The sequence below is a fragment of the Muscardinus avellanarius genome (genome assembly GCF_963383645.1).
Source record: "Muscardinus avellanarius genome assembly, chromosome: 15".
In the NCBI taxonomy this organism is placed as follows: domain Eukaryota; kingdom Metazoa; phylum Chordata; class Mammalia; order Rodentia; family Gliridae; genus Muscardinus; species Muscardinus avellanarius.
This window is the reverse complement of record NC_137801.1, coordinates 68,728,782-68,744,859: the sequence shown is the minus strand read 5'-3', so window position 1 is coordinate 68,744,859 and position 16,078 is coordinate 68,728,782. Positions and strand designations below refer to the sequence as shown.

At 42.7% G+C, this 16,078-nt stretch overlaps 1 protein-coding gene across 2 annotated transcripts in view; it reads right to left on the bottom strand.

Annotated features, from left to right (window-relative positions):
• The window catches only part of TET3 (tet methylcytosine dioxygenase 3), a gene marked incomplete at both ends in the record, with an annotated part of 108,610 nt that overhangs the window by 20,208 nt on the left and 72,324 nt on the right, over window positions 1–16,078 (bottom strand). For both annotated transcript variants that reach the window (XM_080711155.1, XM_080711156.1), the window contains one exon: window positions 2,290–2,380. In XM_080711155.1, the coding sequence (XP_080567281.1) occupies window positions 2,290–2,380 (91 nt within the window). The remainder of the gene's footprint in view (window positions 1–2,289; window positions 2,381–16,078) is intronic.

Below are 16,078 nucleotides of genomic sequence, written 5' to 3'. Positions count from 1 at the left end.
CGGAGCCAGCCACGCACGCTGGCTTAGGAGACCCTGTTTCCAAATAAAAATATAAAATGGGTCTGGGAGTGTAGCCTGGAGGTAGAAGGGCTTCCAGGAACCCCAGTACCACACACACACACACACACAAAAAAAAACAACCAAACAAACAAACAAACAAAATGTACTCTTCTATAACTAAAAGTCATTTAAAAACTTGTCTGAAAATCTTATAAAATTATTACCCTAAGCCCCCCAAAGCAAAAACAAAACCCAACTACCCATTTTAAACTGAACTAGCACCACTGGCTCCCCTGCAGCAAACGATTTTTGAATTCCTTACAAAAACCGCTGGCCAATGCTGCCTGGCCCAATCTAGAACCGCAGAGCACACGCAAGCATGCACAGGCAGCAAGTGTGTACAACACACACACTGCTTTCAATCTGTTTTGTTCTCACAGGCTCAGAAGCGCCCTTTGTATCAGGACCAAAGTCACAGGATTTTTGGTCTTTGATCAAATGCTCTTCTGATGGGTTACTTTGAATATAAACATTTCCAGATGGTATTGGATATTAAGAGTGATTACCATGGGTCACTGACCCCCTATCCATCTCTCCTTACGGGAATTCAGTTCAAAGTCACGTTCCCTGCTATGCCAACAAGACGAGTTCGGCTCCTCTGGCTAGACAAAATCTGGACCCCAAATTTGTGGAAACCAGGAGCATCCTACATCCCAGCTACATATACCTCCAGCCCTTCCCAAATATGTTGTTTTTGTTTGTGGTAGTAGGGATTGAACCCTACTTTCTGTTTTGAAATGGTGTCTAGGTCATTAAGTGTCTCGCTACATTGCTGAGGCTGGCCTTGAACCTGTGATCCTCTCAGCCCCCTAAGTACCGGGATTATAGATGTGTGTTGCCATGCCCAGCTGCCTTTATTTAATATAGTTTATTATGAAAAATGTAATCGGTGCCTAAGTACACGAAGTAGACAAAGCCTGCTCACTGCACAGTACTTTGTGCAAATACTACGTGTTCTTCATGTCGCCTTGTCTGCACAGCTCTCCTGCTTTGCATGTACTTTTTTTTATCATCTCTACTTTGTTAGACAAGGAAACTGAGTCACAGAGAACAACTTACCAAGGACTCCGCAGTGGGTGGCCAGGACTGGACGCCAGCCTGGCTCCAGCGTCCACTCTCTTACCGATCAAGCTATGTGAGCTCTCCACACACCTCAACTCACTGTATTTACTAGCTGCTGCCGACACAGGTAGTTTAAAACCTCCTTCTCCATGAGCTGCCTTCTACAACAATGGAACTGTTAAGTACTCTCTAGTCATGAATTTGAATTGGGAGCATTAATATAAACTCATGATGTATTTATCCATTAAACAATGAACAAAAATTAAAAATCTGCAGCTAGAACTTGGGTCTTTCTATTGAAATGGCCTAAACACTGTAGCAATGAGCACCCCTTAGCACACAGTGTGCTTTCTAAATGCTTTTTTCTCCAATGAAAGGAACTGAGACTTCTTAAATAAATGTTTAGCATGAGCTGGGCGTAGTGGTGCATGCTTGCAATCCCAAGATTTTGGAGACTAAGACAGGAAGATCACAGGTTTGAGGCCAGCCTCAGCAACTTAGTGAGGCCCTCAGCAACTCAGGGAGACCCTGTTTCCAAATAAAAAATAAAATAGGGCAGGGGGTATAGTTCAGAGGTAGAAAGCCTCTGGGTTCCATCCCCCACACACAAAACAAGTACAACATAAGACCAGAATATCCCGTTATATGAGAAAGCAAGATGATGCTACCTATGCAGTAGTTTTTTTAAAAAACTGAAAAAATATATTGAAAAAGCAACACCCTGATTCCACTCAGGTCTTTAGCTCTAATCACCAATTTACAGGACCTTCTAGAGAGCAGAAAAGCATGCTAAATAATCCCACAGGAAAACCATTAGCAAAACTCAGATTGTGGGAAACTAACTGCAGGATGTACGACCACAGAGCCAGGTCTCCTCATTACATTTCAGGAAGGTGTGTGTGTGTGTACATTTCAGGAAGGTGTGTGTGTGTGTGTGTGTGTGTGTGTGTGTGTGTGTGTGTGTGTGTGCTGCATACAGAGGGCAGGTCTGTAGAGGGAAAGAGGCTGAAGGACTGAGGTGATGCCCACATCAGACCCGCCGTCATCTGGCTGTCGGGCTTCCTTTGTGTGTGTTGTCCAGTACAGGGCAATGAAAGCAAAAAGTGCCTAAAAGCCAGCTTGCCACCAGCCATGCCCCTTCTCCTTGGGCATCTGTGCCCCACTCACCGCTCCTCCATGAGTTCCCGGATAGAGGCTACCGTTGGGCCAGATCCCAGGTGAGTGTAATACGGACCTTCATCTTTCTCCACTATTTGTTCTGCAGAAACACCAAGAACAAGCATTATTTGGAGATATCAAATAGTCAAGTCTAGTACAGAAAGGCAAAACGGAAAAATTAAAAGGTACATTACAAAACACAAAGCCAAAATGGCTCACTGGCATATGAAAATGCGTTCTAGAAATATATAAAAAAATTACAATAAGATGTCATCACACATCCACCAAATGAGCAAAATTTTAGAAATCTGATAAAACCAAGTGGTGGGACTGTGATCTAATCACACTGGAATTTAGCTCAGTAAATCTAAAGACCTATATATTGTATGGCTCAACAATTCCTCTTCTGAGAAACACTCCAGACCAAGAATCAGCAAATGACTCCAATTATAAAAGGATTCAAAATAACAATATTAACAGCAATATCATTCACTATCAAAAACATACATGCTCACCAATAGATGCTATATCCAGACAAGAGAATATTATTCAGCTTTAAAAAGGAATGAAGTTGACCAGGCATGGTGGTGCACACCTGTTAATACAGTATTTGGGAGTCTGAAACAGGAGGATTGCAGGTTTGAAGCCAGCTTCAGCAACTTAGTGAGACCCTGTTTAAAATAAAATAAGGCTGGGGGTGTAGCCCAGAGGTAGAATGCCCTAGTTCAATCCCCAGCACCACACAACAACAACAGGGATAAGATTCCTTCCTGTTGTGAATAAAGTGTATCCTGCTATTACAATAATAATCTTGAAAATACTATGCTAAGCAGAACATGTCAGACACAAAGGACAAAGAGCACATGATTCCACCTATATGAATTATATAGAAGAGGAAAATTCACAAGAAAGCAGATCAGAAGTTATTAGTGGTTGGGAAGAGAGAGATGAGGAGTTACTGCTTCATGGGTACAGAGTTTCTGCTAAGGATGAGAAAAGTTTCGGAGATGGAAAGTGGTGACAGTTGTGCTATTTGGCAAAAGTTTAACTAATGCTTCTAGAAGAGTGAAACATGATTAAAATGGCAATGTGTATGATACATCTATACAAATGCATAATGTTTTACCATAATTAAAACACAGAGAGAGCGCGCGAGAGACATGCTTGTAATCCTGGTACTTGGGAGGCTGACACAGAAGGATTGTAGGTTCGGGGACAGTTTCAGCAAATAGTGAGGCTCTCATCAATCTAATGAGACCCTGCTTCAAAATAAAAATAAAATCATGTTGGGAGTGTAGCTTGGAAGTGGAGTGGCCCTGGTTCAATCCCCAGTACAAAAAAAAGGTACTGACACATTCTATAATACAGCTGAACTTTGAAAACATTATATTAGGTAAAATAAAACAAAGAAAAAAAAGGGTATATATTATACAATTCCATTCATAGAAGAGCAAAGAAGATTGGTGGTTGCCAGAGGCTGGGTGGGTGGGAGAAATGGAAAGTCGTTATTTAACCAGTATAGTTTTTAATTTCAAGGCAGGTGTGGTGGCGCACACTTGTAATCCCAGCATTTGGAAGGCTGAGGAAGGAGGATCGTGGTTCGAAGCCAGCCTCAGCTACTTAGTGAGGCCCCTCTGTAACTCAGTGAGACACTGTTTCAAAATAAAGAATAAAAAATAGGGCTGGCGGTGTAGCTCAGAGGTAGAATGCCCCTGGGTTCCATCCCCAGTACTGGGTAAAAAAAAAAAAAAAAAAGGTCAGTTTTTAATTTTTGAGTAAGGAAAATATTTTGGAACTAGACAAGAGGTAGTTGCAATCATTGTGATTACTCAATGTCACTGGGTTGTCCTCCTTAAAGTGGTTAATTGCATATTATGTGAAATTTACCTCAATTTTGTTTGGGGGGGAAACAGTACTGAGGATGGAACCCAGAGGCTTTCTACCGCCGGGCTATACTCCCAGACCTATTTTTATATTTTATTTGGAAACAGGGTCTAAGTTGCTGAGAGCCGCACTAAGTAGCTGAGGCTGGCTTCAAACCTGTGCGATCCTCCTGTCTCAGCCTCCCAAGCACAGGAATTACAAGCGTGTGCCACCACGCCTGGCAAATTTACCTCAATTTAAATAAATGATCTATTGATTCACATGACATTATGGGTGAATTTTAAATAAAATTTCCCTTCTCTTCCCTTTCATCTTTCCCTCTTCCTCTTCCATCAATTTTTGTTGCACTGTGGATTAAACCCTTGGGTGCTCTACCACTGAAAATATCCCCAGCCATTTTATTCTGGTGGTACTAGGGGTGGAATTCAGGGACATTCTACTGAGTGACACTTCCAGCCTATTTTTATTATAATTATTATTATTTTTTTTAATTTATTTTTTTATTGGTGCAATGTATTCATACATTATAATGGTATAAAGAAAATACTTTTGTATACATATATGCACACATCGCCCAGTTAGCCCCTACCCGATCCCCACCCCGTTCCCTCCCCATCCCTCCTTCCCATGCTTGGCTTAGTGGTTGACATCTAGTTTTATAGCAATTTATCCAATATTAACGATGATAATCTCACATAACAGTTTCATTTGTCTGATACCAAGCTTTTGATAACTTAAAGATAACATTTCAATATTTCTTTTTGCTTTCTTTCTTACCAGAGAATATTTTTTTCTTTTCTTTTTTTTAGGTGAAACTATCATACATTTATTTATTTATTTTTCAGAAAAAATCTATCCTGATATGGAATATGGACTCTAGATACCCAGAACAATCTCGAAGAAGAACAAAGCTAGAAGATGTATATTTTCTGATTTCAAACCATATAAAGCTACAATAATTGAAACAGTGTAGTACTGTTCTAAAGGCAGATATATAAACCATTGGAGTTAAATAAAAGCCTAGAGATAAATTCTTCCATATATTGTCAAGTTATTTTTGACAAGGTTTCCATGAACATTTGGTGGAGGAAATACTAATCTTTTAATTAAATATTGTTTAAAAATAATAATTACATGAAAAGAATAAAATTGGACCCTTACCTAACATATATACAAATATTAACTCAAAATAGATAAAAGACCTAAATATAAGTCTTAATACTATAAACTTTTAGAAGAAAATCTAGGTCATAAAACCTCACAACATTGAAATTGGCAGTGATTTCTTGGATATGATTTCAATGGCACAGGCAATAAAAGGGTAAATAAACTCCCTAAAAAATAAAAGCATATTGTATATCCAAAGACAGTGTAAACAGAGTTAAAAGTTACTGATAGAATGGGATAAAATATTTCCAAATGTTATATCTGAAGGTATATTAATATTCCAACTAGAAATCCTAAAAATTAACAACAATAAAGGCAAACAATACAATTTAGAGATAGGTAAAAGACTAACATAAATAATGAATCTCCACAGATAACCAATCTTAGTTGTCTGTTGGATGGAAAATCTTGTTTCTCTGGTTCTGGTGTGTGTTACCTATTTCTTCTTTGTAGTTAATCTCTGAGTATTTTCTCTAGCGCTGGTTTTGAAGACATAAATTCCTTCAGTTTCTGTTTGTCGTGGAAGCTTCTTATTTCCCCATCTAATTTGATAGAAAATTTTGCTGGGTAGGACATTTTTGGCTGGAAATTTTCTTTCAGAGTTTGGAATATGTTACTCCAAGCCCTTCTGGCTCTCATGACTTGGTTTGGGGAGTCTGGAGTGATTCTAATTGGTTTGCCTCTGAATGTCACTTGGCCCTTTGTTTTTGTTGCCTTTAAGATTCTCTGCTTGGCTTCCACATTGGTCATTTTGACAATTATGTGGCATGGGGATCCTCTTGTCCGATCCTGTCTAAAGGGAGTTCTATAAGTTTCCTGGACCTGTGTATCGACCTCTTGCTCTATGTTTGGAAAATTTTCTGCTATTACTTCCTTGAAGAGATTGTTGATCCCTTTGGTTTCACCTTCTTTTCCCTCCTCTATTCCAATTATTCTTAGGTTAGCTCTCTTAAAATGGGCCCATATTTCTTCAATGTCAGAGTCCTGCTGTCGGATATTTTTTTCTAGATTAAAAACTATGCGTTCGTTTTTGGATTGATCATCTTCTAAGAGCGAGATTCTATTCTCCATGTGGTCTAATCGGTTGTTTGTACTTTGAATTGAGGCCTTTACTTCATTAATTGCATCCTTTATCTCTCTTTGGCTCTCTCTGAATTCTTTTCGAAACACCTCTATTATTTCTACAGTTATTTTCCTGATTTGATCTTCTAGAAATCTTGAATTTCTGTTTTATCAGGTTTTGATGTTGTGGGGTTGTGGGCATTCATTGCTCCATTGTTATTCCTTTTTTCCATGATTTTGGAAGTTTGTGCCTTCTCTGGGTTCTTCCCTGGGTCACTACGACTTAAGGTGCTCTGGATCTCGAGTCTGTGGTATCTCAGTCACCACTACTCCTTTACTGGGTTGTATCGCAGAGTCTCAGACCCTGGGAGTCAATCGAGGCTGCTTTAGACCATGGGGGGGGTGCCAGGTTGGGCGTTCTCCTATGGTGTGATATCTCTGCCACCACCACTCCCCCACTGGGTCAAGTCCCTGGGAGTGCAGTACTGGGATTTCTCCTCTAGGGGCCACAATTTGACTCACTGTTGTTGAGCGCGCAGATGGAGCTGTCGCGGACTTGGTGAATTCGCTGCTGCTGCTGCTGCCGCCGCCGGTAGCAATATGGCGCCGCTGCCACGCCCTTGGCTGTGAGCTGACGTATTTCTTCTCTGGTTTTGAGCTCTGCTCTGAGTCCCTGCAGGGTGTGCTGAGCCCAGCCTCTGGGAGCTTTAGACGCTCCCTGCACCGAGAAATCTGCCGAATTCCTCCCAGCTGATCCGCAGCGGCTCACCTCGGCTCGCTGTTCGCCGCTCCTCTCTGGATCCTGGTGGGCTGTTGAGTGTGTTGGTCTGTAGCCATCTGGTGAGCTTGCCGCTGCCGCTGGCAATAAGGTGCTGCTGTCGCGTCCTCGGCCATGCAGCTGGCGTATCTCCTCTCTGGTTCTGAGCTCCATTTTGAGTTCCCTTCCTCTCTGGAGCCTGGTGCTGCAAGGGAAAATGGCGCCCGCTGCTTCACGCCGCAGCTCCGGCTGCAGCACTGCGGTCTGGTTTCTGGTGTCCCATTTTTCCAGCCCTCTTTTTCTCTGTCCCTTGAAATTACATTTTTGTTTCTCTGCTGATGGTGTTTTCTGGCTATGAAAGGCGCTGCTTTTGTGGTAATAGAGATTGGTTGTTAGCGGGGCTCGTAAGCCCTGCTTTTCTCCATCGCCATCTTCCTGGAAGTCTATTATTTATTTTAAAAGTCTCACTGAGTTGCAAAGGGCCTAAGTAAGAGCTGAGGATGTCCTCAAACCGTGATTCTCCTGTCAGCCTCCCAAATGCTGGGATTACAAGCATGTACTACCATGCCCAGCTCCCAGCACTTTCTTTTTTCTTTTTTCTTCTTCTTCTTCTTTCTTCTTTCTTCTTTCTTCTTTCTTCTTTCTTCTTCTTTCTTCTTCTTCTTCTTTCTTCTTCTTTCTTCTTTTTTTTTTTTTTGGTGGTACTGGGGTTCCTGGAAGCCCTTCTACTTCCGGGCTATACTCCCAGACCTATTTTATACTTTTTTTTTTTAATTTGGAAACGGGGTCTCTTAAGCCAGCACAGCTGGCTTTGAACTTTCATGATCCTCCTGTCTCCACCTCCCAAGCGTGGGGATTACAAGCGTGCGCCACCACGCCCAGCTCTCCCAGCACTTTCTTAAAAAAAAAAAAAAAAATTTTTTCCAGTACTGAGGATTGAACCCAGGGGCATTCTACCTCTGAGCTATACTCCTAGCCCTATTTTTTACTCTTTATTTTGAAACAAGGTCTAAGTTGTGGAAGGCTTCGCTGAGGGTGACTATGAACTTGTAATCCTCCTGTCTCAGCCTCTAAAGTAGTGGGATTACAAGTGTGCGCCACCATGCCTGGCCCCAAATGTTATTTTTGAGAAGGAAACTCATTAAATGCCCAGGCAGGCCTTGAACTTACGATCTTCCTGCCTCAGCCTCCCAAATTGCCCGTGATTATAGGTATGTGATTAGGTGTCAGGTTTAAAATCATTTTTCTAAGTGGAAGAAGTCAGACCCCAAAAGCTACATAATAGCAACTTTGGAAAACAATGTTTTAACTTGATACTATAAAGGTAAACATAACAAGTATGCAAACTAGTACACATGTCCTATTGCAGTTGGCAAGCGTGTTTCACATCTAAAGGGAGGCTGACAACTTGAAGCAAAGTAGTAGCTTACTTTTGGGTCCGATGCCAGAAAAAGGACTCTGGTGGAAAAACTGAAGAAATGCAAGAATATTTTAGTCTGTACATAATGATGTAAGAAATTTACATTAGGGAAGCATGTAAAAAGTATACAGAAACCTTCTATACCACCCTGCAACTCTCCTATAAACGTGAAATTATTTCAAAAGAAAGTTTTCTAAAAAGTAAAAGTAATCAGGCAGTGAGCCAAGATCTAGTCCTATAAGAAATCCTGGCCACACACATCAAAACACAGAGAAAAGGTTTTCATAAGCAACATTGTTTTCAGTAGTCAAAACTGGAAACAAGCTGGTAGAATGTTTGTGTTCTCTGGAAGTCACATGTCGAAGCCTAACCCCAAGCCAGATGGTATTAGGAGGAGGTGCGTTTGAGAATTAATTAGTAGAGCCCCATGAATAAGATTAGTACCCTTACAAGAAGAGACAGAGAGCCTCCCCACAAAACGTGAATATTCTTAATATATCAGAAGTGGCTACATCTAAATAAAGCCAATAACCTAAGAGGGAAATAAAGGATAAAAATGATTCTCAGAGAAACGCAAATGGCACACAACATACATGAGGCTAAATAAAATACATTTTTCTTCTCTCAGATGAATCACCATCAAAAAGTCTGACAACTCACTGTTGACGAGGGAATGGGGAATGAGGGGTATGGAAAGCAGTGTTTTAAAACTAAAAGTACTCAATCTGACCTGGAACTTTCAAAGAATTTCAAGTTTCTCAAAGAATGAATTTCCAGTTTAGTTATACCTGCACACATATAAAATAAGTATTCACAAATATTCAAGGCATCATTTTAGTGGGTAAATATCAGAAGTGACCTAATGTCCATCATTAAGTGGTTAACTACAGTGTGGTTAGAATTAAGCAGCTTCAGATTTTCCGACAAATTACTCTCCACGCCTGGCGTGGTGGCACATGCTCACAATCCCAGGACTTGTGGGACTGAAGACAGGAGGGTTGCAGGTTTGCTGCTGGCCTCAGCTACTTAGTGAGGCCTCCAACAACTTAGTGAGACCCTGCTTCAAAATAAAGAATAAAAATCAGGGCTGGGGTGTAGCTCAGAGGTAGAATGCCTCTGGGTTCCATCCCCAGTACCACCAAGGAAGGAAGGAAGGAAGGAAGGAAGGAAGGAAGGAAGGAAGGAAGGTTGGTTACTTTTCAGGTATTTTAACTGTGAGGGTACAGATTTCCTACAGAGCACGTGTAACATGCTATGGTTAACATGTATAATCACACAGCACAATGGTGCACATACCGTTACCAACACTAAGAGCAGTAAGGAGCAATTTCAAACTGAGTTCAGATGTTTTTCTGGCTTTAAAAAAAATGCTTAGCCATGTTGTGTGCAGCCCAGCAGATGAACGAATTGAAGTTACCTCCCACCTCCAACAGTTCGTGAAGGCTCTTCCTCCCTCCCTACGGTTCTGGGTCAGGCTCTTGCCTGAATTATTATCAGTTTCCTAGCTAATCTCCTCCCTCCTAAATCATCCTATCCAATGCCATCAGTTATGCTCCCCAAACAAAAACCTGCTCAAAACACTTCCTGCTGATGACGCCACACTAGACAGAAGACAGAATCCAAATCCCAAGCACCGTCTACTGATCCCACCACATCCTCTGGCCACCTCCTGACCTCGCACCCTGCCTCGGCCACCGCGGGCCCCTGCCACACAGCCGCCCGTGCCCTGCGTCTCTAAGTGCCTTCTCACTGACAACAGTGCCTTCCTTTATTCTCCCTTTGGAAGAACTCACCTCTGAGGGCCTAGTTTAAAGGCCCCCCTTTCTGTGAAGGTCCACTGGACTCGCTCAGAGCACCTTGTACACAAGGCAACATCAAGACATGAATCACCATCATTATGAAATTGTTGATGGGGCACAGAACAAAAACATCAATCTTGCAGACAAACCTGGGTAACTAGGATGTGTTCATCCCCAGTCTTTCTAATCCTCATGCCTTCGTGTGCAAAACACATAAAGGGTTTAGCACAGCTGTTCGCACATAATGTGAACTCAGTAGGTTGAGACTGTCCAGAATCTGCCAAAAAAGCTGTGTGATTGTGGGAAAGTTACACAACCCTCATAAGTTACAAAGCAGTTAAAGACAATAGATGATAGAACTGTTGAGAACTGGATGATACGTAAGGTACTAGGGCTTAGACATTTCATGAATGAAATGACCTCAACCTTCAGCTTAACGTTCAATCTTTGGTTTTTAACTTACTACACATACCCCCACTATACTATTCTTTATTCTTTTTTACATGCATATAGCCCTTTAATTTTTTTAAATTTTTTATTGGTGCATTGTAGTCATACATCTTAGTGGGATACAAGACTTGTGGAGACATACATGCACACACCATTCAATTAGCCATTACCCAGTCCCCACCCGTTCCCTCCCCCTCCCTCCCTCCCAGGCTTGGCTTAGTGATGGACTTTGATATGTTTAAGGACATCACTCGGTTTAGAGAGGTTCCCTCTCCCCCCTCCCATCCCCTCAGTTAGGTCGCCTTAGAGGTTCCCTCTTCCCCCCTCCCATCCCCTCAGTGAGGTCGCCTTAGAGGTTCCCTCTCCCCCTCCCATCCCCTCAGTGAGGTCGCCTTAGAGGTTCCCTCTCCCCCCTCCCATCCCCTCAGTGAGGTCGCCTTAGAGGTTCCCTCTCCCCCCTCCCATCCCCTCAGTGAGGTCGCCTTAGAGGTTCCCTCTCCCCCCTCCCATCCCCTCAGTGAGGTCGCCTTAGAGGTTCCCTCTCCCCCTCCCATCCCCTCAGTTAGGTTGCTTTATTTGCTCCTCTACAGGATTTCCCCCTTCATCTAGAGTTCCTCCTGTTACCCATTTCTCCTCAGTTTTCGCATATTAGGGAAAGCATCTGATTTCTTCTATTTTTTAATGTGGAACATAATGAAAATGGCATACATTCGAATTATCCTTGGTACACTCTCTCCCTTCCCCTTCACCCCTCCCAACGACGAGTGCCCAGGTTAACCATGCTATATTTGTATTTTTACACAAATTTAGATCTTCAGTTGCAGAGGCCTCACTAAGTTGCTGTGGCTGGCTGCAAACCTGTGATCCTCAGCTTCCCAAGTAGTGGGATGACAAATGTGCACCACCACGCCCAGTTCACACCGCACTATTCTAAACCATAAAATCGAGAAGATTACCAGAAGGATCCAAGTCAGGAGTGGAGGAGGAGAGGAGCCGGGAGGGAACAGGGGTAACGGAGAGAGTAGGAGAATGTGCGTATTGGAAGTGCTGGTCTGAAAGCTCTTCATAGGCGTTAGGAGACCACATGGTACACAGAAAATAGAATGTAAGAATATGCCAGAACTTCTGGGCTCTGTTCCAGTTTCTACTGTCTGGAGAAAATTCAAAGTAATGAACTGACTACAGGTCTTACACTGGAACTAGAATGTAACATGGATTTTGGTGACTGCCTTCTATCCCAAGTTGAAAAACCTCAAAATTCACAAGGTTAAGGGCAGAGAAAGAAGATTTTTCAAGAAGATGCAAGCTAAATCTTGGCAGCTGTATTCCAGCAGAAGAAATGAAGATCTAAACCAAGCCAACCTGGGAACCGGCTGGCCGAGTTTCTCTGGGAGGGCCGCTCAAACACACAGGGCAGCCAAACGAAACCAAAGCCACTTACAGCACTCTACAAGGCAAACCAGGGAGTGCCTTAAGAGCACTGTTTCTTTTCACTGGATCCCGTTCCCTGAGTGTATGTCTAGGACGGGGAGTCTATGTGATGGGAAGAAATCTGACAAATATGTTTAGCTGTGAAACTAGTGTGTGTATATTTACACATACTCTGATGCTACCCATGTCTTGTTATGTAAACATCTCATTTTCATATAATGTTTATTTTATATATTCAGCACTATATATGGTACTTAAAGGTTCCTGAGTTAGGAACTAACATAGTAAGTATAAGAGAAAAGAGATACAAGTATATAAAAAAAAAAGTGAAGTAAAAACCCTATTCTGTTAAATTTGAATTGTAAAAGCCACTGTGTTACTCAGCTTTCTGTCACTATGACAAAAATACCTGCGTTAAGTTGGGGGTGGTGGCACATGCGTGTAATTTTAGTACTTGGGAGGCTCAGACAGGAGGATTATAGGTTCGCGGCCAGCATGGGCAACTTAGCAAGATCTTACTTTCAAATAAAAAAATAAAATAGGGCTGATGGTGCAGACCAGAGGTAGGAGGAGGCCCCTGGGTTCCAATCCCCAGCAACACACACACACACACACACACACACACACGGAGGGGGGAGAGACAGAATAAATCAGTCCTGAGATAATTATAGGGAGTTTATTTTGGCTCACGGTTTTAGTCCAAGGTTGTCTGGCCCTGTTTTTTGGGCCTGTGACAGTGCATCACGGTGGACGAGCACGACAGAGGCGGCCTGTTTACCTTACGGCAGCCAGGAAGCAAAGAGAAAGGAAAAGGAGAGGCTAGGCTCCCAATATTCTCCTCAAGAGCAGGGAGCCAATGACCTAACTTTCTTCCACTGGGCTCCGCAAGATCCCAGCACCTTCCAGTACCACCACAGGCTGAACACGAGCCTTCAGCATACGGGCCTCTGGGAACATTCAAGATCCATCTACAGCAATTGCTAAAATCTGGGTTCTCGTCACTGGAAGAACATGAAAGCAGCAACACTTCAGTAACTGTGAGCACCCACGGCTCTTCCACTTTGGGTTTCCCCCCTTTGTTTCCGGTATGGCTTATCTCCTCAGTCATTGTCCATAAGCCAGAGTCTCAGAAGAAGTTGTAGGAATAAACAGATGCAGACACAAAGCCCAGCTTCCTCTCCAACACTGGAAAGGGACTGTGCCTCACAGGTCAGGGCACTGTGCTCCTGTAAGCCACCTGAACAGAACCCAAGAGTGACCTCCTGGGGTATCCATGTTGGATCTGATTTGATTTCCCTCCCTCCCTCCCTCCCTTTTCTTTCTTTCTTTCTTCCCTTCCCTCCCCCCCGCCCTCTCTTTCATTCATTACTGAAACCCAGTACTGAACCCAGGGGCATTCTACCTCCGAGCTACACCCCCAGCCCTATTTTTTATTCTTTATTTTGAAACAGGGTCTCACTAAGTTGCGGAGGGCCTAAATAGCTGGGGTTAGCTACAAACCTGTGATCCTCCTGTCTCAGTGTCCCAAGTACCGGGATTATCACAAGCGTGCACCACCACACCTGGTTGACTTTGATTTCTAAATACCACTATCCACTTAAAGGAACAAGTGTTTTTAGAGAAATGATTAAAAGCCAAGGCAGGAGAGATACAACATGTGCTCTGGGTATCTTGCTCAATAAGCACAGAGTGCTCAAAGAATAACTGGGGTGCGGTATGTCAAAACAACACTGCAGCTGGCCTAAAGGGGTTTCCTACTGGACAAATTTAGGTCAATCTGAATTAAAAAATGTACTGCAGCTAAAGCATATTAAATGTATATTCATGGATGCATATTAATGATGTTCAAAAAAGAGAAAGAAGTCAGGTGTGGTGGCACAAGCTAGTGATCCCCACACTTGGGAGGCTGAGACAGGAGGATCACACAAGTTCGAAGCCAGCCTCAGCTGCTTAGTGAAGCTCTCAGTAACTTAGTGAGACCCTGTTTCCGAATAAAATATAAAATAGGTCTGGAAGTATAGCCCGGAGGTAGAAAGCCTCTGGGTTCCACCCCTAGTACCACCAAAAAAAAAAAAAAAAAAAGAGAGAGAAATGAAAGAAAAAAAGATAAACCTTCACTTACTACCATTAAAAGTGACTATTTGTTTCATTTACTGTAATATGCTTTTTTTCTTTTTTTGGCGATACTGGGGATTGAACCCAGGGGCAGTTTACCTCCAAGCCACAACACTAGCCTTAGTGAGATTCTGTTTTAAAACAAAGGATAAAAGCCGGGCGTGGTGGTGCATGCTTGTAATCCCAGCATTCGGGAGGCTGAGACTGGAGGATTGCGGTTCGCGGACAGCCTCAGCTACTCAGTGAGGCCCTCCGCAACTCAGTGAGACCCTGTTTCAAAATAAAGAATAAAAAATTGGGCAGGGGGTGTAGCTCGGAGGTCAAATGTCCCTGGGTTCCATCCCCAGACCTGCAAAAAAACAAAAGGGGGGGGGTTGAGGGTATAGCTCAGAGGTAGTTATGCCCCTGGGTTCAACCCCAGTAACACAAAAATAAATGATAATAAAGAATAGGACTAGGGGTGTAGCTTGGAGGTAGAATATCCCTGGGTTCCATCCCCAGTACTACAAAACAAACAAACAAACAAACCAACCAACCGGCTGCTGCTTTTCAAGAGTAGAGAAGATGTGATCACTTGACCAAGTAGAATGTCTGGCTTTGCTAACATCAAATTTAGGCCCTGAGCTTAGTTACTTTGCTTCTGCATATACAGTAACTTTCTGTTTACATGCTGAAATACAGCGCACTGTATTTGAAGACATCTTAAAGAGGATTTTATTTATATTATTATTATATTATTATTATTATTTGCGGTACCCAGCCCTATTTTTTTATTCTTTAATTTGAAACAGGGTCTCACTGAGTTGCAAAGAACCTAAGTAGCTGAGGCTGTCTGCAAACTGCAATCTGAATCAGCCTCCCTAATGTTTGGATTACAAGAGTGTGCCACCACGCCTGGCTGGTTTTTTTTTTTTTTTTTTTTTTTTTTTTTTTTGGCGGGTCTGGGGATGGAACCCAGAGGATTTGACCTCCGAGTAACAAACACTCCCTGCCCAATTTTTTATTCTTTATTTTTGAAACAGGGTCTCACCGAGTTGCGGAGGGCCTCGCTAAACAGCTGAGGCTGTCTGCGAACCACGATCCTCTGGTCTCAGCCTCCCGAATGCTGGGATTACAAGTGTGCGCCACCACACCCGGCATGCCTGGCTTTCTTAAAGAGCATTTAAACCCAACACACATGACACAACTTGACTAAAAAGATAAAATAAAAACATATGATCAAATGCATGTGTGTTCAGGTATCATAATGGCTGCCCAGCTAACAATTTGGATAAGGTATCACTTATTAAAACCCACACGCTGACTTACAAAAATATCAAAGATGCTTTTGGAAAGTATATGCAGGGGTCAGGCATTCTGGTGCCTGCCTGTCATTCCAGTACTTGGGAGGCTAAAAAGGAGGACTGTAGGTTCAAGGCTAGCCACAGCAAACTTAGCAAGACCCTCGGTAAGTTAGCAAGACTGTTTTAGAAAGGGGGGGGAAAGTTGGGGGTAGTTTGGAGACAGAATGCTCCTAAGGTTCCACCCCCAGTATCACAAAAAGCAAAAATAAAAAAGCATATATACATGCTGGGTGTGATGGCACATGTATGTAATTCAGTACTTGGGAGGCTGAGACAGGAGGATCATAGGTTCAAAGCCAGCCTCAGCAACTTAGCAAGACAGAGTTTGAAAAAAAAAGAAGTAAAAAGAGGGATGGAGCTGTAGCTTGAA